This window comes from Prionailurus bengalensis, chromosome C2, assembly GCF_016509475.1.
Source record: "Prionailurus bengalensis isolate Pbe53 chromosome C2, Fcat_Pben_1.1_paternal_pri, whole genome shotgun sequence".
NCBI lineage: Eukaryota > Metazoa > Chordata > Mammalia > Carnivora > Felidae > Prionailurus > Prionailurus bengalensis.
Window position 1 is genome coordinate 98,944,819 of NC_057350.1, and position 20,901 is coordinate 98,965,719.

Here is a 20,901-nt window from a genome sequence, read left to right on the forward strand (position 1 = left end):
AAAAAACACTGCAGAGACAGGTAAAATACATATTTCGAGTTTGATCGTACATGGATATATTTGTAAACCATTGGAAAAGGGAGCAATGAAGACAGTTTATTCCTATCTAGGTCCTATAGAGCTTGATTTTGTGTAGCTAATAATCAGTGCTGGGTCATGGGAGGTCACAGGCCACAGCAAACAAGGTCAGGGTTCAGGAGGAAGGATCCAGGAGCAGGAACCAGACTACACCCAACGTTTGATTTATACAGTGCTGTATAGATCAGGAGCAGAGTGGGAAAACTCTGGCAAACAATTAGTTATGGGTGACAATCAGAATTACTGTTCTAGCCATGGCTTAAAGAAGTCTGGTAGGGTAGAGGGTACAGCAAGAAATATGCTTCAAATATATGAGCCAAGGCTCAGGTCTACATGTGCCAGAAGGATAGAGTCTGAGACTTTGCTGGCACCTAGTATCAAAATGGGCTAGGAGAAAATAGTAGGAATCTTGGAGATTAGGGCAATAGCAGAATTTGAAATAACTGCTGATCCTAGGTCAAGAGAGCTGCTTGCTTTTTTCTTAATTTTTTTTTTTTTTTTTTTTTTTTTTTTTTTTTTTTGGTAATGCTTTGGGTATCATTACCAGTTAGGCCTACTTTCCAGAATAAGTCAGAGTCCTGATTTTTAGGATAGATTCCAGAGTACTTAGGATAGAGCTGTTGCTGAGCTGTATGCTAAGACTGTTGCCATCATATCACTTACTGTAATTGTTTGATATTATGTAAATGAAATAACCATTTGCTTAATTTCCACCTTGTTTTCAGTGGCTATGTTAGCATAGTGTTGACACAGCCTGAATCGTCCCCAAATAAAAATCTGCTTTTGAGAATAATGCATCCTTTTTACCTTTTATCTAAAATTTATCTTTTTTCTTAATATTAGGCAAATACATTTAATAATGTTAGGTATCTAGACATATAGGTATTATATGTTTGAAAAAATGAACATATCTGAGCTGTGTTTTCCATATTTATTTTCCCATATTCAGTTTGCAACTAGAAAATCTGCATGATTTGCATATAAAAATTTGCACCATTAAAAAAATCAATAAAGGTATATCCTTATAGAGTTTTAGAAACCTGGCGGAGTATTCAGGATAGACTTTGAAATGGTTAGATTCTAACACTCTCTATTTTCTAGAACTCACTTATAGTCACAAAATGAACTATTATCCTGAAATTGCTCTCATTTCCTCAACACTAATTCTTCTTAATGTTATCAGTATTCCCAAATTGTTTCCACTGAAGCGGCTACATGCCATTATTTCTACCTTAAACAGATATGATTGTTAATCGGCAGTACATTTGCGAAGTAAATTGAAAGTCATCTACAGATTTATCAAATAATAATAGGAACTTTGCCACAGAAGAATAATTTAGGTAGAGTGCTTCTACAGGGCATATGAAAATAGAAAATGAAAAGGTTAGTTCTAGGCCTATGAACCAAAAGAGTATTCCATAAGGGGTTCTAATGAATTCTTGATGAAAAATGAAAAACAAGCTCATAAATAGAATCCTAAGCATGATGCCACATAGAGTAATTAATAACTATGCTGCTCTAACTAAATATATGCATCCAGCTCTGTGCAGGAGGAATTTTCCTTGTTTGGTGTATGTGTCCGCTGGGTTATTAAGAAAGATGAGTTTATGTAACTGGAGTATTATAACGTCTTTGTAAATTTATTTGGAGTAACAAATTAAGTCTATCTAGCTTTAAAAACCCAGTTTTATCAAAATGATGAATGGAGGAAAAGGAGCTCAATGTAATGGATCATCTTGCCTTTCCTATCTCATTTAATACTCCACCCAAACCAGTAAGGGTACCATAGGATTATGTCCATTTTATATTTGAGAGAGTGAAAGTGCTGGAAATTGGTATCAGGACTGCCTACCTCTCCAACATCCTTATGCTTCCCACAGGGTGAGCCATGAAGATATTTTTTCTCTGGTGTTTGTTGTCACATTTTCCTAATTAGGTGCTCTCTTATATGTTAGGAGGAGCTAACCTGGTCTCATGTGGAGGTTCTGGCTATGTCAGGTTCTGGGACACATTTAAGAAGCAACTTCTGGCTGAATTTTTGGCTCATGATGGAGTTGGATCCATTATTATGTGTACTGATAAGTCAAACCAATACCTTGCCACAGGAGATCTGGATGGACAGTTGAAAATCTGGAATATAGAGGTAAATTGAAAGAATTCTCATGTTTATTACTTTCGATTGCCTTTGACGGCAGACAACTATGAGTTCGGTTTTGTCTGTGTCCTGGGTAAGGGAAGACGTGATCAGCCTGAGTATTTTAATGGAAACATTTACATGCTTTAAGCAGAGAAATTTCTTCCATGATGTTTGGAGAAAACTAGATTTTTCTCAATATTGAAAATCTTCTGCTAATATGTAGTCAAGTCAGTCACCGAATTCAGAAACGCGGTATTGTCAGTTAGGTACTGCAGCATTGTTTGAGCATAAATAATTAGGACGTACCTTATTTGAAATGAGATTGTAAACCTCATTTAGAAAGAGTACTGGCCCTTCATCCAACATTATTGTCCTCTTGAATGGTTTGGGATTTTTCTGTCACTGATAAACTGCTCAATTTTCTAATAATATTATAAAATCGTACAATTGCATAAAATTGTACAATTGTACAATACACATCTATATACACATGATAAAGTTCATGTCTATCAAATAACTGACTTCCCTGTTCACTTTTTCTTCCTGTCATTCTTTCTTTCTTTCTTCCTTTCTTTCAATGTCTCGAGTTAGGCAAATCGGTTAGAAACTTTTTTTTTTTTGAAACTTAATACCATTTTTTTGAACTCTGTTATCATGAACTATTCTTTTGCATTTGGAGAATAGATTATTATTCCTAAATGTCCTTTTTTTTCATTTCCGTATCAGATGTTTTAAGAAAAAGTGTTATGTCACTGGAAGAATTTAATATTTGGACTTTTTAGAATGCTGGCGTTTCTTTTTATTCAGGAGTACTGTCTTAATTCCAGTAAGAGCAAAATCACACAGGCCCCAACTCTGATAAGATCATTCCGACCTCATGAAGCCTGGATAAGTTCCTTAGAGATGTGTAAGCCGGGCGGCCGCCTACTGATTATCTCCTCCTCTGCAGACTGCAGCATTTGTGTGACTGACGTCTTCGGTGCTCCTGTCTGGATCTTTGGTCAGGTAGAAATATTGCTTCTTTGTTATTCTAGTATTTACGTGACATGTAGTATGAACTTGGGCTGATTTCTATTTGAATCTCATCGGCTGTTAATATTCATTAGCCATGAAAGAACTGACTTCCATTTCTAGAGCTGTAGCTCCAGGCGTCTCTTGTCCTGTTTACCAGTAACCATGACAGTTCCATCAAGTGGAAGACTCTGGAGACATGGAAAGATGGTGGCTGTATACAGCTCAAAATGTTCCAGGATTGCTGAGAAAAGTTTCTCCTCTAAAATAAATGAAGTTCTTCCATTTCAATGCTTAGTAAAAATACAATGTAGAAAAAATTACCATGTTGTTCTTAAACAGATAGAAGACAATGTCAATTAATAATCAAGGTAATAATGAAATATGGAAAATTTTAGAAAAAAACAAACCTTCCTATTCTATGTCTGATTTACTCCTGTCAAAATAACAATAGCGAACATTTGCTGAGTTTTTCCTATGTGAGTGAGGTCTTGTTCTAGGTCTCCCATGAATTATCTCATGTAATTATAATTGCTCATCCGATGAGGGAGGAGCTCTCATGATTCCCATTTTACAAATGGGAAAACAGGTACAGAGTTTCAATAAATCTCCTGAGCCCACAGAGGCTAATAAGTAGTAGAGTTTGGCTTTTAACTCAAGCTGGCTCATTTCAGAGCTCATGGTTTTAACCTCTTCCTCCTATGAAACTAAGCTCTCATGTATACCTGCCTACTAAGAGAAATGGAAGTTGGGGGGATGGTAGAAAGGAAATATTAATTGTCTCACATTTCTTTTATCTTTTCCATTTATTTTCATGGGACCTCTGTTCCTGTTTTCTTTGTGATTTGGGGTACAACATTACAGACCTGTTTCTTTTTTTTTTTAATTTTTTTAAATGTCTATTTATTTTTGACAGAGAGAGAGAGAGAGAGCGAGCATGAGTGGGGGAGGGGCAGAGAGAGAGAGACACACACACAGACTCCGAAGCAGGCTCCAGGCTCTGAGCTGTCAGCACAGAGCCCAACGCGGGGCTTGAACTCACAGACCGTGGGATCATGACCTGAGCTGAAGTCGGACGCTCAACCGACTGAGCCGCCCAGGCGCCCCAGACCTGTTTCAACCAGTACTATTTTTTTTTAAATTTTTTTCCACGTTTTTTATTTATTTTTGGGACAGAGAGAGACAGAGCATGAATGGGGGAGGGGCAGAGAGAGAGGGAGACACAGAATCAGAAACAGGCTCCAGGCTCCGAGCCATCAGCCCAAAGCCTGACGCGGGGCTTGAACTTACGGACCGCGAGATCGTGACCTGGCTGAAGTCGGACGCTTAACCGACTGCGCCACCCAGGCGCCCCTTCAACCAGTACTATTGAAGCATGGTGACGTGAGGTCAGGCTGAAACCTTTATTTCTGTCTGGCTCACTGGCTGGGTTCTATCCTGCAGCCCCCATTGCCACTCATGCCATGAGAACACAGCAACTATCTTCATGCTGGAAGACAAAATATGTTGTTGCTCTGTTTTTGAATCAGTTTGATGATGTCAACCTGTCCCAAAAGAATTTTATCCAACCCTATGGGACACAAAGGGTGATGGTAAATCAGAAAATAATCTGGGATGGTGGGCCCATATTTGGCTGGGTAATATGGGAGCCCCAAGGTAACACTCAAGAGCTGTATAGTGTCTTCTGCCCTGTACCCAAGGCAAGTGCTAGACTTTCCCCAGTCAGGAAAAAGAGCATCTGAGTGGGAACTCAAATGGGTATGTGTGTAGGTGTGTGGTAAGTGAGACAGAGGAGCACAGCTGGCATTCTGAGCACAAAATGAGTTGGAAAGATGCTTCTGTAAGTGAGGAAGTTAATGCAGTGCTGAATTGCTGTATGCCATGCCTCATGGGCTCCGGAGAGATGAGGTAGAGGTTAGAACAACAGGTAAAGAAACAAAGCCTCATCAAGTGGCTGATACCTGGAGTGTAGTTCTTTAGATGAGGCTGAAGCAAGAAATGGGCCCATTCTAGGTGTGGGTGCCATATTGTGCCCACCAAACAGAATCTGTGACTAAATTTTATTTTGGTGAAGAAGCATGTGCTAGTAAAATTGTTCATTTTTATGCCTTTGATTTTTGTCCTTAGCTGTTTTATAAAGTCTTTGTATTTTGAAGGATTTTAGCCTCAAAAAGCCCGTGTAAAAATAGTTCGGTATTTTCCTTATGTTCAAGACAGGAAAAAGAGCCACCAGAGCTGGGATAGTCCTAGAAAGTAAAGGCTGGCAGACTTGGGGACAGCTGGATTTCCTGGTCTCTTCTGCTTGAGGTTTTTTTTTTTTTTTTTTAATCATTGTTGTTTTTGTGTTTTATTTTGTTTTGTTTTCCCTGGAGAGCTCACTTTGATCAAGCTGTCTTGAATATAGGTGCTGCTAGTCCCAAGGGGAAAGGGTAGGGTGAGAAGAAAAGAGAGGAGGGGGGAAGGGAAGACAATAAATTAGTTGATACCGGAAAATAGCAGTTTTGAATGTCCTTCTCATGGTGTGTAAGAAGAGTCACTCTTTTGGAGAAAGAACAGAAGGATATGGAAGGCAGATGGTAATGCCATAGATAAGAAGGAGAAGACACCCAATTAGTCAACATACTATGATTAGAACAGTTTTTGCTAAACAAACTTGATGTGTACAGTGTCATGACTTTTGCCTTACATTTGAATGTTACATTTGTGTTTCAGTTGAATTAATTCTGGCCTAGCAGTTCTAAAAATAGGAACAAAAACAACAATGTACTTTAATTTCCCACATTAAGACTTAATTTTCCAGTCACATGCAGTCTGATTAAAATATTTAAATTTAGTGCCAGGTGATTGAATATATATCATGGATGAAGTTATTATTTTCAGAAGTGTAAATAACTTTTATAACGTACCTATGGATCTGTGGTTGGTTTTCAAGTTAGATTTTGGAAAGTGAAGGTGTGGTATGTCTATTTCTAGAACTGGAAAATGGGGTGGGGATGATGTCACTTGTGGAGATACACTTGTCCCAGGTGACTGTCAGATGATTGTATTATCGAAAGAAATTAGGGGTCACCTGCATGCCTTCAGTGCCCCTCTTTGCACACTAACGGCAGTGGTATTGGGCAGAATGTGCTCATTGGCACCTCTCCTCCTGGTCCTGTGGGGGCCAGTGAGTTTGGTTGTGACTATTCACCCAGTGTTTAAAATTTGACTTAGTTGCTCATTTTTTTTTAAGTTTATTTATTTTGAGAGAGAGAGGGAATGTCCATGAATGGGGGAGGGGCAGAGAGAGAGAGTGAAGGACAGAATCCCAAGCATGGGACTCGATTTCATAAACTTGTGAGATCATGACCTGAGCTGCAATTAAGAGTTGGATGCTTAACCAACTGAGGCCCCCGGATGGCCAGCTTGGTTGCTCATATTTAAACAATTAAAGATTTCATACCAGATCCAGATTTCTTGCTTCTCTTGAAAAAGAACATGTTGAAAAAAAATTAAAAAAAAAAAAAAAAAAAGGGGCGCCTGGGTGGCGCAGTCGGTTAAGCGTCCGACTTCAGCCAGGTCACGATCTCGCGGTCTGTGAGTTCGAGCCCCGTGTCAGGCTCTGGGCTGATGGCTCAGAGCCTGGAGCCTGTTTCCGATTCTGTGTCTCCCTCTCTCTCTGCCCCTCCCCCGTTCATGCTCTCTCTCTGTCCCAAAAATAAATAAATGTTGAAAAAAAATTAAAAAAAAAAAAAAAAAAGAAAGAGAAAAAGAACATGTCAGTCCCTGAGAGTAACTATAAAGTGGGTTCTCTGTAATTCACTGTCGTCCCACTCTTCCCATTGATGATGAGCACTGGGGCTGAACTTCATTTGCTACTTATCACCTTATATGAGGCTTGATTCATTCATTGGCATTATCTTCCCGGCCCCTGTAGCCATTTTACTATGCAATATCTGCTGACAAGTTATCAGTTTATAGGCCACACAGATATCCTGGGGATGCCTAATTCCCTCCTATCACACATATCATGCATTCCGGTGTATATAATAGGAATTGACATAAGACAAGGAAATTGATTCTGTTTTTCAAATATAAAATAGAATGTCAATGAGGGCTTCTGCTAGGTGGAAACGTATTAAGACTTATAGCCAAATTTTGTGAAAACTAGCATGTAACATATTTTCTGGAAGGACATGCCCAATAATTTGATTGGTTTTTGAGATATTTTTAGGAAGATGCAAAGAAAGCAGTTGTATGAAAAATTAACTGGTAATTTTTTGGTAAAAGTTTTGTTTTTCTTTTTGGTAAGCATACATCTTGCTATTCAAGAATTTAAAGTGGGAATGTCAGTTTTTTTGTAGTTCATTATCTTTTCAGAGAATGTTTGTTTCTCACAACACTTAGTCCTGTCTACATTTATTAAGGTTACGTGTAACAAATATCATATGATTTCACTCATATGTGGAATTTAAGAAATAAAACATGAACATAGGAGAAGGGAAGGAAAAATAAGATAAAAACAGAGAGGAAGGCAAACCATAAGAGACTTAAAACAGAACAAACTGAGGGTTGTTGGAGGGGTATTGGGTTGGGGGATGGGCTAACTGGGTGATGGGCATTAAGGAGGGCACTTGTTGGGATGAGCACTGGGTATTATATGCAGGAGATGAATCACTGGGTTCTACTCTTGAAACCAATACTACCTTGTATGTTAACTAGCTTGAATTTAAATAAATAAATTTAAAAAATAAAGTTACATATATATGCCTCATCTCCCTTATAAAACTGTAATGACTTTGAAGAACCACGCTTCATTAATTTTTTGTGTGTGTGTACCCAGGACTTCCGTTAATAAGTGTAGCACATAAACATTCAAGAAAAATAAAGGTCATAAAAATAAAATAATGGTCTGTTTTTTCAGGAAAAGCACTGGCAAATTGAAAACAGTTTTCCCCTTCCTAAAAGGGATACTACTGTAATGAAAAGTGAGAGTCAAGAAGAAACCATAAGAGAAATTCCTTTACTTTCTAAGGAGGAATCATGTTTAGACCTACCAGAACGTTCTCTACTTGATAAGAAAAACAAAGATGGCTCCACATGCAAGTAAGTAATTTTAAGTGTCACCTGGATGCCATCTGGAGTCTAGATAAGACCTAAGTGAGATTGACCCAAACTTCCTTCTGTTCTACATGGAATAGCCAATGACTGCTTCAAGGATGTGTGTGGTGGGGGAGAATTTATATTTTCAGGATTATAGCTGGTTTGATTTCTTGTCTCCATTTCTATTCAGGATCTTCTAGTCTTCTGTTTCTGCTCCATCATCAATCTAATTGTGGGAATTAGCCCTTTTCCCCAAAAACGATACACTGTATGTGTGTGTGTATGTACGTATCTATCTCAAAATGTATGTCAGATTTGCTCCTGGATTTGGTAACATGTACAGGGGTTTATATGACAGAGGTTCAAAGAGCTTACCTTTGAGTCTTAGATATGACTCTCCTTTTAACTCTTGCCTTTTCTTCATTTGTTCAGCCTTTTCTTCTCTTCACCCCGCTCTGCTAGATCCCATTCTTACACATTCCTCTTACTCTCTAATGCCAGGGAGTTTTACTGATTTCTTTTGTCTCCTACACTGTTGCTAATCCATGCCCTCATAATTCCATCTTTCAGACTCAAAAACTATTGTTTTTGAAAGGCTGATTTTATTCATTGTATTTTCTTTGATACAGATGAAAGCAAAATTTTTACCATGTGCATATTACCTTTGGGGGGTTTATAGAAAAACTGCACAGAAAGTATAGAGAGTACATTCTCTACTCCCATCCCACATTAGTGTGGTTTATCTGTTACAACTTATGCACCAATATTGATACTTTATGATTAGTAAGGTACATAGTTTGCATTAAAGAGTTTGGGTGGGAGGTTCTTTAACGACTATTCTCAGGTACCTCTGCATTGCCTATGTCCAAATCAGCACGTTCTTTGGCCAATCTCTTATGGCCTAGCCCCACTAACTGGGGTTACTTTCGGTAATACATATCCAGTGTTTTTCTGTTACAGTCTCTCACAATGGCAGGCCTCCCCACTTGCCCCACTTCTCCTGAGTCAACTTGAGCTTGGCCCATAGGAAGCTCACACCTTGTTGCCACACCCACGGCTCCCTGGCTGCCCCTTCTTTCCTTGTTCACATGGGTTGCTTCAGCCTCAGCTTTTTGCCTGTAGACTTTTGCAGGTATTAATGAGCCACTGATCCATTCTGTCTCTCTAATGGTTACCCCAGAGGGCATACACTAGACTTTTTGACTGGTCCATGGGAGGCGAAACTAGAACTGAAGGGGAAGCTTCCCTCCTGTCCCAGGGGAGCTGGACTCAGTGCATACCTACGATGCTCCTCTCTTTCCGGCATCTTTGGTCTATTTATATCCTAGAGTGGTGCCTGGCCTGGGTGTCAGCAGGTTGGTTTCAGAGCTATCTCCTTGTTCTGCCCCAGGAATCTATCACCTCACTCTGGAAGATGAGAATACTTTTTGCCTCTTAACTAATTAATTACTTTGCTTTCAGACTTTTTGGACCTCGGTGGACAGGGAGAGAGAAGGGGGAAAAAAATCCCCTTAAACATCCTGTTACACTAAATTACACTTTGGTATTTGTTCTTCCATTTCCTTGAATTATGGTTTGCTGAAATGTCAAGTGGCATTTTACTTTCAGGCAGAAGGATCTTTTCAATTTAGAAATATAGCATGACCAATCCTGTACAATAATAGAATGCTGGGAATAGAAAGATTTTAGACACGATAAAAATGCCCTCACCCAGCCACCCAACACAATTTTACAGATAAGGAAATAAAGTTACCCCAGGGTAACACAGATAGATCATTGTTTCTCTTCCTGTCACACTCCTAGCAGAGTGAAGGCAACTGTTAGAACACATTCTTTTTTAAGAGTATTTCAGCTAATATTCGAATTTTCTATTCCTATTGACACACTCAATTCTTCTTTTTTCCTTAATTCAAGTTTTCCTTAGAAGTTGTCAGCAGTAAAAAGCAGAGATACCTCTATTCTACTTCATCTTTTCAAATGACAGTATGTAAAAAATACCCGTGATTTTTAAAATTTCTGCTCTATCTAAGTCAGATGACTTGATTCAAACAAGTTTAAGACTTTATTGTAAGGAGATAGTACAGAATAAAGTCACTTTGGAGCTCTTGAACTAATTGAAAGAAAAGGGCTAAAAACATATCCTCAGAACTGGCAGGTGTCCTTCACTTCTCCCAAGAGCACAACCAGGGATCCTCCATGGAAAACATACAAGTGCGATGTAATTGGCAACTGGAAAATGTCCTCTGTGGCCTCCATCCAATACTGAAGAGATTGCAGGTTGTATTCTCCTTAAGGGAATATTATTCTGAAGAACATACCTTATTCCTCAAAAGATTAGTAAATGCAAGGAGGGAATCATGCCAGTTCTTATCCATATGCAAAAGTATTTTTTTTTAAATAGGTGAGAGAATTTACGAGAACTAAGGAGAGAAAGAGCACATCCGGTGAGTCCGTAGGCAGGTGGGGGTATGTTCAGATGGAGGGGAAACGGTAAGAAAAATGGAGATGCAAAAAGGAAAAGCCAATAGAAAATGGGAGAAGCAGGAAAAATAAAGGGAAAAATCAGATGCTTTAAAGCTACATTCTCATCTTAACTCCTAAGATCCTGTCTCCAGGAGAAGAATCTTGGCATGTATTATCTTCTGGTTTATGCATAAATAACAGGTTTCCATAACACTTAAGGTATTGTATAATATTATGTGTGAGAAGTAGGTAGGTGGTAAAATGTCATTTTCAATTTAAGTCCTGGGGAGATAAAGGTGAATATAGAATTTAAGAGACTAATAGAAATTCCTAATGTTAACAGTTAATGCAGAGACATGGAATTTTTCCTTCCTTAGATTCAGAAAAGAAGGAAAGAAATGAAAGGATAAAATAGGGAACAAAAACCACAGCAGACATGCATTTTTTCTTAATTAACGCATGTTTGGTTTCTGGACCCACACAGAATATTCTTACCTAGAAAAGTTATAGACAAAATGAAGAATTCAGACAATATAACTTTAGAATATTTCTTTATTACAAAAATAATGCATGTCCTTTAGGAGAACTTTTGGATGTACAAATAAGCACCAAGGAAAAAGATAAAAAATTACCTGTAACAAAACTGTTGCTGGTACTTAGGCATTTCTAGTTCCAGGCCTGTAAACAAATAAATAAAGGCACATTTTATGAAACTGGAGACTAGCATACCTAGCTTATAACCTGCTTTATCATTCAAAAAATCCACAGTGAAGGGGCGCTGGGGTGGGTCGGTTGGTTGAGCATCGAACTTTGGCTCAGGTCATGATCTCATGGCTCATGAGTTCGAGCCCCACATCAGGCTCTGTGCTGACAGTGTGGAGCCTGGAGCCTGCTTCGGATTCTGTCTCTCTGCCGTCTCTGCCCCTCCCCTGCTCATGCTCTCTCTCAAATAGGAATAAACATTTTTAAAAAGTTGTTTTAAATAATTAAAAAAAAAATCCACAGTGATTACATTTCTGTATGAATTAATAGGAGCGTCCACAGACATCGACATTCGCCATGACTCCCTAGGAACTTATTATCTAGTTTTGTAACCATTTTCTTTTTTTTTTTTTTTTTGAACACTTTGATTGTTAACAAACTTTAACCAGGGAAACATTTCTTCAAACGCTTTCATGCATACGTGTTAGAATACCCAACTGAATTCATCATTAGAATAAATTCTTTGAAATGAAGTTGCTGAGACCAAAGTTGCAAAGGCCTTTGGGTCCTCTTGCTAAATGGCTGTTCTGAGACATGTGGGTTCCTCCAGGAGCAGTGTAGACGGTGTAGAGTAACTGCAGCCTGTGAACCAACACTGCGTGTGGTCATTGTCTTAAACCTGTTGCCGTGAGATCTCATCATTGGTTTAAATTGAATGTTTTGATTATTTGTGAGAGTGAACTTTTTTCCCCACATGTTTATTAACCTTTAATAATTTAATAATGAGTTGATAAGAGATATTAGACATCCACTAGACTGATTCCTAACACATCCTTAAGAGAAGCACATCCTGGAGTCTTTCTGAATAATTTCTGTGGGATGCACTCACCATCTTAAAGATGGCCTTCTCTGTTTTTTTAAAGTTTTTTTTTTTTTTGAGATGTTGCCTCATGCTGGTCAGAGTGGCTAAAAGGAACAAATCAGGAGAGTATAGATGCTGGCGAGGATATGGAGAAATGGGAACCCTCTTGCACTGTTGGTAGGAGTGCAAACTGGGGCAGCCACTGTGGAAAACAGTATGGAGATTCCTCAAAAAAATTAAAAATAGAACTACCCTATGACCCAGCAATAACACTGCTAGGGATCTACCCAAAGGATACAGGAGTGCTGATGCATAGGGGCACTTGTAACCCAATGTTTATAGCAGCACTTTCAACAATAGCCAAATTATGGAAAGAGCCCAAATGTCCATCAACTGATGAATGGGTAAAGAAGATATGGTTTATATACATAATGGAATAGTACCTGGCAATGAGAAAGAATGAAAGCTGGCCATTTGCAGCAACGTGATGGAACTGGAGGGTATTATGCTAAGTGAAATAAGTCAGTCAAAGAAGGACAGATACCATATGTTTTCACTCATATGTGGATCTTGAGAAACTTTACAGAAGACCATGGGGGAAGGAAAGGGGGGGGGAAGTTACAGAGAGGGAGGGAGGCAAATCATAAGAGACTCTTAAGGACTGAGAACAAATCAAGGGTAGATGGGGGTGGGGGAGAGGGGAAAGTGGGTAATGGACAGGGAGGAGGGCACTTGTTGGGATGAGCACTGAGTGTTGTATGGAAACCAATTTGACAATAAATTGTATTTAAAAAAAGTAAAGTTTTTTTTAAGGTTATTTATTTTGAGAGAGACAGTAAAAGGGGGAAGGGTAGACAGAGAGAGAGGGAGACAGAATCCACAGAGCCCGATGCGGGGCTCGAATCCACAAAACTGAGATATGACCTGAGCCAAATCCGAGAGCCAGATGCTTAACTGACTGAGCCATCCAGGCACCCCTGGCCTTCTCTGTTTTTGAACCACTCTTTATTATAGAATGATTCTAATGTTAAGTCACATCTACTAATTTGTAAAAGACTCTCTCTCTCCTTGATCTTCATTCTTACTCTAGGGCAACAAAAAGGAAGTCTGCCTTCTACTATTTGACACATTTCACTGGCTCCCATTAAAAAAGTTACTTATGGGGAAAGGGTTAATTATCAGAAACCAGGATAAAAGAATCAGATGGGAAATGAAACAAATTTCCATTAATTTCTCCATAAATTTCTATGAGACAGAAGGCACACTTAAAATTGATGTTTCTTAGACTTGAGAAAATATAATGATGTTCTAAATTCCTTACTATGGTTAAGAGATAATTGATATTTAATATTATTTATATGCTGTTGATTACCTAATTATCCTTCCAATTGATCTTATGTGAGAAATTAAATTAGAAAATTTATGGACAGCTGTAAGACAAAATATACAAAACTTTTAAAGCTCATTTGAAATTAGGCCTTATATGACATAAAACACTTGGAGGATTGACAGTCTACTTTTGCCAACAATCTGTGGCAATAACTATCCTTTGCCCATGTATGACAAGTAAAAGTCTACTCAGTTTTAAAAATTTAAGTGATAAAAATACTACGACACCAAATTATAATTTTTGGAAGTGCCACATCTCCTTATTGTTTGTCTTATCATTTGATAGTTCCCAAGAGTATTAGAATTGTCCATGAGGGGTGCTGGAACTCCTACTCTGAGTGGAAAATATTTTATTATTCTTGTTTAAAGTGACAACAGTCGGTACTTATGGAGCTCCTACCATATTTCAGGCACAGTTCTACTGTCTTTATGTGTTTCACTCATTTAATTGTCACTGTGATCTTTGGCATGGTAACAGTTACAGTGCCCATTTCATGACTAGGAAAGAAGGCAGGAAGACATTAAGTGATCTGCCCAGTGTCCACCCATCAGTAAAAAGGTGAACCAGAGATCCCCAAGCAGGCATTCTGCCTCTAGAGACATTGCACTTAGCCGCCCTTCCATATTGCCTGTCCAAGAAGCATCATGTGTCAAAAAGGAATAGTTATTGGATTCTGAGTCGAGTGATCAAATATTTTATCAAGTACGTGCTATGCTAAGCCACAACTCTAGTTGCTTTCACTTTCCTTCAATGCCTAGTAAGGCTCTTGGGGACTTGTCACATGTCATTCCTTCCTTCCATACCCTGAACCAAGAGACAGGAGATCAGTTAGAGCCTTTCTCATAGAAATTGATGGCAAGGCTGCCAGAGCCCCTGGTAGGCACCCTTTTGGCATCACCATGTAAGACTTTTTTGCAAAGTTTTAACTCTATCCAGGCTTTTTATTGCATTATTCTGCCTTTTTGTCTTCTTCCAGTAGGAATATTGGAATTTTGAGAATATTCATCTCTTTCCAATTTTCTGTTTACATTTTCATAGTAACCATCCCCCCAAATGTCAAATGTCTATGGAAAGGAAGCAGTATGTTGGGCTTTGAACATGACATTGATTCTGCTGTCTCGTGGTTCATAGAACTGCCCTTTGGTTAGAGCTTTATCACTGTGGCTATGTTTCCTTGGCAGTCAATTCAGTAGTACAATTTGTTGTGAGTCCCAGGAGATTCTCTCCTAGTTTTTCCCGGCCCCTTTCCCTCTGTGGATTAAACTCTTTAGTGGAGATAGACAAAGTGATTTTAGTATCACTGGATGACGGCCAGGAAGCAAATGGCCTAAAAGTGGGAAAGAATTCAGAGTGTTTGGGGAAAACAAAGGTCTGGTATTATCTGGTGCCAAGATAGACCTCCTTACTTCTAGGCCTCCCTCAACATTTTGTACCTCAGTTTGTAACAGTAATACTTTTCTGGGGGGAAAAATATTCCAGACATGATAACTACAACGTATAACTGCACCACTCTCTACCCTTCCTGTACCCACCACCAACTTCTTATTGTTACAAGTTCTCTTACTGAAAATGACTGTCTCTGGATACTCTCACCATTTCCAAGCCCAGATAGTGGCTAAATAATATTTCCAAGCCCAGATAGTGGCTAAATATCCCTCTTATTCAAGAGGGATAACACATTTTGAGGGAGCTATTATAGCGTACTTTGGGGCAAATATGCCACCTGCCTTTAGTCTTTTCGATGCCAAGGATTTCCTTTAAAAATCTATAATTTTCAAATAATTTATGTTGATACTTCACCCAATCAGGGAAACAGAGCTTAAATCCCATTGTCACCACCCCCCCACCCATAAGCATAGGCTGTGCTTGGAAACTTGCTTCTAGAGTGTAGTATATGAAAAGGAAGAGATAAGTAACTTTATAGGGCAGAAGCTTAGCAAACATAACCTTGGCCAATGATAAGGTTGACATCAGCAGTAATGTCAGGTTGATAGCATGTACTCTTGATAAGATGTAGTGAGAATAGATAGCACTTCATCTCCATTGTCTTCCTCCCCACAACCCATAACCCCAATCTAACCATAGGAAAAACATCAGACCAACACAAATTGAGGGACACTCTACAAAAAAAGTCTGACAAGTATTCCTCAAAACTGTCAAGGTCATGAAAAACAAGGAAAGTCTGGGAAACTGCCATAGACCAGAGGAAGCTAAGGAGTCAGAAAGCTAAATATAATGTGATTTCTTGGGATTGAAAAAGGACATTAGGAAAAAACTAGGAAAATCCTAATAAAATATTGAGTTTAGTTCATAGTAATGTACCAATATTGACTTCTTAATTGTGATAAATGGTAATATAAGATGTTAACAACAGGGAAATTGGGTGAGGGATATACCAGGACTCCATACCGTCTTCACAACTTTTCTGTAAATCTAAAATTACTCTAAAATGAAAAGTTTGTTTCCGTATAAAAAAACAATCAATAAATCGCTACTTAAAGCTGTATAAAGAGCACACAATATTAACTTTGAGATACATAGACTCAATTTCACTTGTATTGATATTTTAAACTCTTGAGTTTGGGAAATACCGCCCAAATAGAGCAGAGGATAAGGAAGGAAGTGAACAGTTATTGAATACTGTTATTTATTAGGCACATCCCTGAACAGCCATCCATCTCCTCTCCTTTAAAACCACAGTAAGAATCTCATTGTGTAGAGCAGGAAATTGAGGCTGAGAGTATAGGAAACATCTCGAGGTTCTGCAGCTACTCGGGAGGCAGCAGAATTGAGAATAAAAGCTAGGGGCTGGGAGGGCAGTAACCATGAGAGCTAACAGACTCAAGGAGAGGAGGTGCAGGGAGAGGGCAGACCGCAGGGCTCACAGTAATTGTGCGAAAAATGGGTGTGTTTTCTGACCTGATGCCTCCAAGAGAAGAATAATGATTTTTTGGCAATGCAACTTGTCACTATCAAGGTGAAGGTCCACACAGTGGATGCTAACTATATTTGAGACCGTTTCCTGTTTTCTGGCAGGAATTAGGGACAGCTAAATAATGATTACACTCCCTCTGTTTTACTGAGAAAAAATTTTCCATGCAGTCAAGTTAATCTAAACTTTTCCTATAGATGCATATGATAAGCCTCAAAACTACTGAACTTTTTTTTGCATTTTGGATATCATAAGTGACGATTCAGGCCTCACATTGAATAAGTTTTTGACACATACCACTGATTAGCCCATATAATTTGTACACAGGGCAAGAATAGTGTGTTTTTCTGTGAAATTTTCTTCTGGATAGTTTTTTCTCTGACCTGCCAGTTGCTATGGAAATCTTTGCTTAACTAGCCTCTTGGCCTTAACTTAGCTCTTACCCTTTTATGTCATCACCTGGCTAGCAGACATTTTATTCAAAGATATGGCTTGATTAGTGTTAACAAATATCGCCCCTTAGGTCCACAGTATAAAGATTTTTTCTTTTTTTCCTTTTTTTGGTCTAAGTAAGGTATGTATTTAAAGCCTGAAAGTACCTGTTCATCCTTTGTGGTTGATATTGTATTTCATCATGTGTTATTTTCTTCCAGTGTCAGACCATCAGAAGTCATACATTTAGGTATAAAATATAAGGAAAGAAATATCTTGAAGAAAAAAACACATAACCTTTACAAGGGAGAATTTATACAAAAATCATCCAGTAAGTAATCACTGTTGACATATTTTTATAGTGTTATTTTATAGATTGGTAGACATACAACAAACAGCTACTCTATGTGCCAGGAATGCTGGTGTTTCTTCATAAAGGTAGGTGAAGTCCTGTGATCTCTATTTAACAAAGGAGAAAAGTGAGGCTCAGACACATCAGAGAGACTGTGACTTGTCCCAGGCTGCACAGCATACGAATGGCTGAAGTGTAAGGTCTAAGCCAGAAAACACACACACACACAAAGTGCCCACTATAGTATCCAAAATAGAGTTGGCACAGAACGCTAATTCTGTCCCCTAAGTATTTAAGAGATGAAAATGAATAAAATATATTTTTGCCCTCAGGAAGCCCAAAGCTATACAGAACAATATTAGTTTGGTTTGGGCTAACCAGAAAAAGAATTATTTAAAAAGTAATTGAAACAAGAGTTGTTATCATACTGAAGGGTATTATTTAGAAGTGTAATGAGAATAATTTCGTAAAGCTCCACTATGTGAAACTATTTCACTCACTATAAATCTTATTTCAACTTATGTCCAAGGGATAGACTTTGATAGAGTAAATACGTTGATTTTAGAATTTCTACTGAAGTTTTGTTGCCAAAACGTACATTGTTATTTAATATTAAATGCACATTTATAAACAAATCTACTCCATAGGCTTTTTGTCAGGATTACATGAGGTAATATGTATAAAGCATATTATACATACAACAGTACCTGGCATATTATAGAAACTTATACAATTTTATTACTAATGTTACTCTTATTATTATTGCTATTATGCCTTGGAGCATGACCTTTGGAGTGAAACATATTTGAGCTTATGTTGAAGGTCTGCCATTTACCAGCTATGTAAATTCCAGGCAAGTTATTAAAATATCTTGGGCTGCGATTTCCTCATCTGTCAGAAGGGTGAACTGATACTTTACAGGTTGTAAATATGTCTCCCTTGGTTCGATATAAAACATTGATTCTTTTTTTTTTTTTTAATTTTTTTTTTTTTCTTCAACGTTTTTATTTATTTTTGGGACAGAGAGAGACAGAGCATGAACGGGGGAGGGGCAGAGAGAGAGGGAGACACAGAGTTGGAAACAGGTTCCAGGCTCTGAGCCATCAGCCCAGAGCCTGACGTGGGGCTCGAACTCACGGACCGCAAGATCGTGACCTGGCTGAAGTCGGACGCTTAACCGACTACGCCACCCAGGCGCCCCTAACACATTGATTCTTAAAGTCTGTTCCCTGTGCAGCAGCATGAACATCACCTGGAAGTTACAAATGTACCTTCTGGGCCCCCACCCCTACCCTAGTAAATCAGAAATGGGAGTGATATATACCACCTTATGTTTTTTAAAAATTTTTTTAAATTTTATTTATTTATTTTGAGAGAGAGAGAGCATGAGCAGGGTAGGGATAGAGAGATCAGCACGGAGACTGACGCAGGACTTGAATCCACGAACTGCAAGATCATGACCTGAGCTGAAATCAAGAGTCGGAAGCTTAACCTACTGATGCCTGGCAAAATTTGAGAACTGCTGACATAGCACACGACTTGTCCTGTTATGCCCAGAATTCGTGATCCCCAAAGACCACTAAGGAGCCGAGTCCGATGCAAAAGCAAAAGAGCCTTTATTCGAGCTAGCTTGAGCTCAGTCCCCTCCGTTCACCAACGCAGCGGTGAGATACCAGGGAGAGAGAGCGAGTTTCAAAAGCACAAAGGTTTTATAGGGGTCAAGGGGCAGTTGGTGAGGTAATGGCTGTGGCCTCGGCCGATTGGCTGGGGAAGGGTCCTGGCCTCGGCCGATTGGCTGGGGAAGGGTCGGAGTCCTGTTACGCAGGTCGCTGGGCGTGTTTTGATCAGGAAGTTTGAATGGGTGAGCTGGAGGTTACTCAAGGGGAGGAGGCGCGGTCTGAGGTTTGTGCGATTTTCCCGGAAAAGGGGTCATGTCAGGGACACAGTCACTCAAGGTGGAGAACACAGAACAAGATGGAGTCGGCCGGTGTAGGCCCGCCCTTTCAGTCCCATAGCAAGTGCTAAATATGTATTAGCTCACTTTTCTTAGGTGTTGAACCACCATGATGACAAAAGCACAGTTCCTACCTTTGCAGTGCTAACAATCAAACAAACATAAAATCACATCTCAAGCGAAGCACTTCCCATTTATCCTGTGAAGCAAAACGAAAACTTTTCCCATTGTCCGAGACTTTGCTTTAAGGCACAGGAAGAAAAGACCTTTCCTTTCTGTCGTCTCATTGTGTGCATCTTAAATACAATGGCACAGCTCTGGTTTACATGTTAGCGAAATTAAAAAGTACCTGCACATTCAAAATTTTAGATACGTTGTTGAACGGTGAAAACAAGATTCCATCCCGCAAAAGATGCAGTTTTCTGGCAGATAAAAGAAACTGGAGCTCTTCCAAAATGGCAGAATACACACTTTCAGGGGAACATAGCAAAAGAGTCCAACTAAAAAAATAAATGAAAGGGGGGCCTCAAGTTCCTTTTGGTCCCTTTGAATACAAGGACCATGGATTCATCGTGAACAGCTGTGTTTGCCGGCATCGCTGATCACTGCAGCTGTACCAGCTGAGTAACAGGAAGGTTACATTTTAAAAAGTTAACTTGGAAATGTGCTAGCTCCTTCTGAGGCATTAATGATACTCTACTTTTTTCCTGTCCTCCCCTAAAACCCACTGTCGTCAAGGTGCATTCAGGTCATTAAGCATCGGAGCCCTGAAAGAGCTGCCTGAAGTGACGAAACCAGCTTTTCTGTGGGACCCGGAGAAATATTTCGGGGAAGAGCCAAAGGAGGAGTGTTCCCAAATTCCAGAGCCTCCATTGCTCTCCGAAAGTAAGTCCTCAGCCACCACACCCCTCCATCATCTGTCCCCATTCAACTCAATCACTTCAAAAAACAAAGTAGGAAAGCGTGGAAGTAACATGTTTGCCTTGTAGGTTGCAGTGAAAGGAAGCGTGGTTTGACTGCTAAGATTTGTAGCTCAGCCGTTGATCTGTGTTCTCAAAAAGGGCAGCCAACAGGCTGGAATACATAAAAAGTGTATTTTTATTTTGTCAGTTTTCTGAAGTCAGTATGCCATGAATATGTATTTTGAGTCTGCCACGGATGAGAACCCCCTTCCCCAAATAATCTTCATTTTCAAAACTGATACCAGAGAAAGAGATATCCTAAGACCGCTTTCGAACCGAGTCTTTGACAATCTGGTTTTGTTCTTGGCATGTGGAACACTGTAAATAGAGGCTACTTAAAGTGCATTGTGTTCAAGACTTCCAGCTGCAGTGTTGGGCTAATATCATGAGAGGACAAGAAAGCTCAGCTTAGAAAATATAAGTGAGTAATCTCCGGAGATTCAGAAACAAGATGTGCAAAAGAAGGCTCTGATTTTCAGACTGTTACAGGCTTCCAAGTTCCTAAGGATTTGAAGAAGAGTTTCGGTACAGAAATCCTCCCCGC

At 39.2% G+C, this 20,901-nt stretch overlaps 1 protein-coding gene across 1 annotated transcript in view; it reads left to right on the forward strand.

Annotated features, from left to right (window-relative positions):
- WDR49 (WD repeat domain 49) overlaps positions 1-20,901 on the forward strand; it is a 142,514-nt gene that overhangs the window by 101,469 nt on the left and 20,144 nt on the right. The window contains 6 exon segments of the mRNA XM_043594969.1: positions 2-20; positions 2,034-2,221; positions 3,023-3,220; positions 8,130-8,311; positions 17,311-17,420; positions 20,134-20,280. Of these exon segments, the coding sequence (XP_043450904.1) occupies positions 2-20; positions 2,034-2,221; positions 3,023-3,220; positions 8,130-8,311; positions 17,311-17,420; positions 20,134-20,280 (844 nt within the window).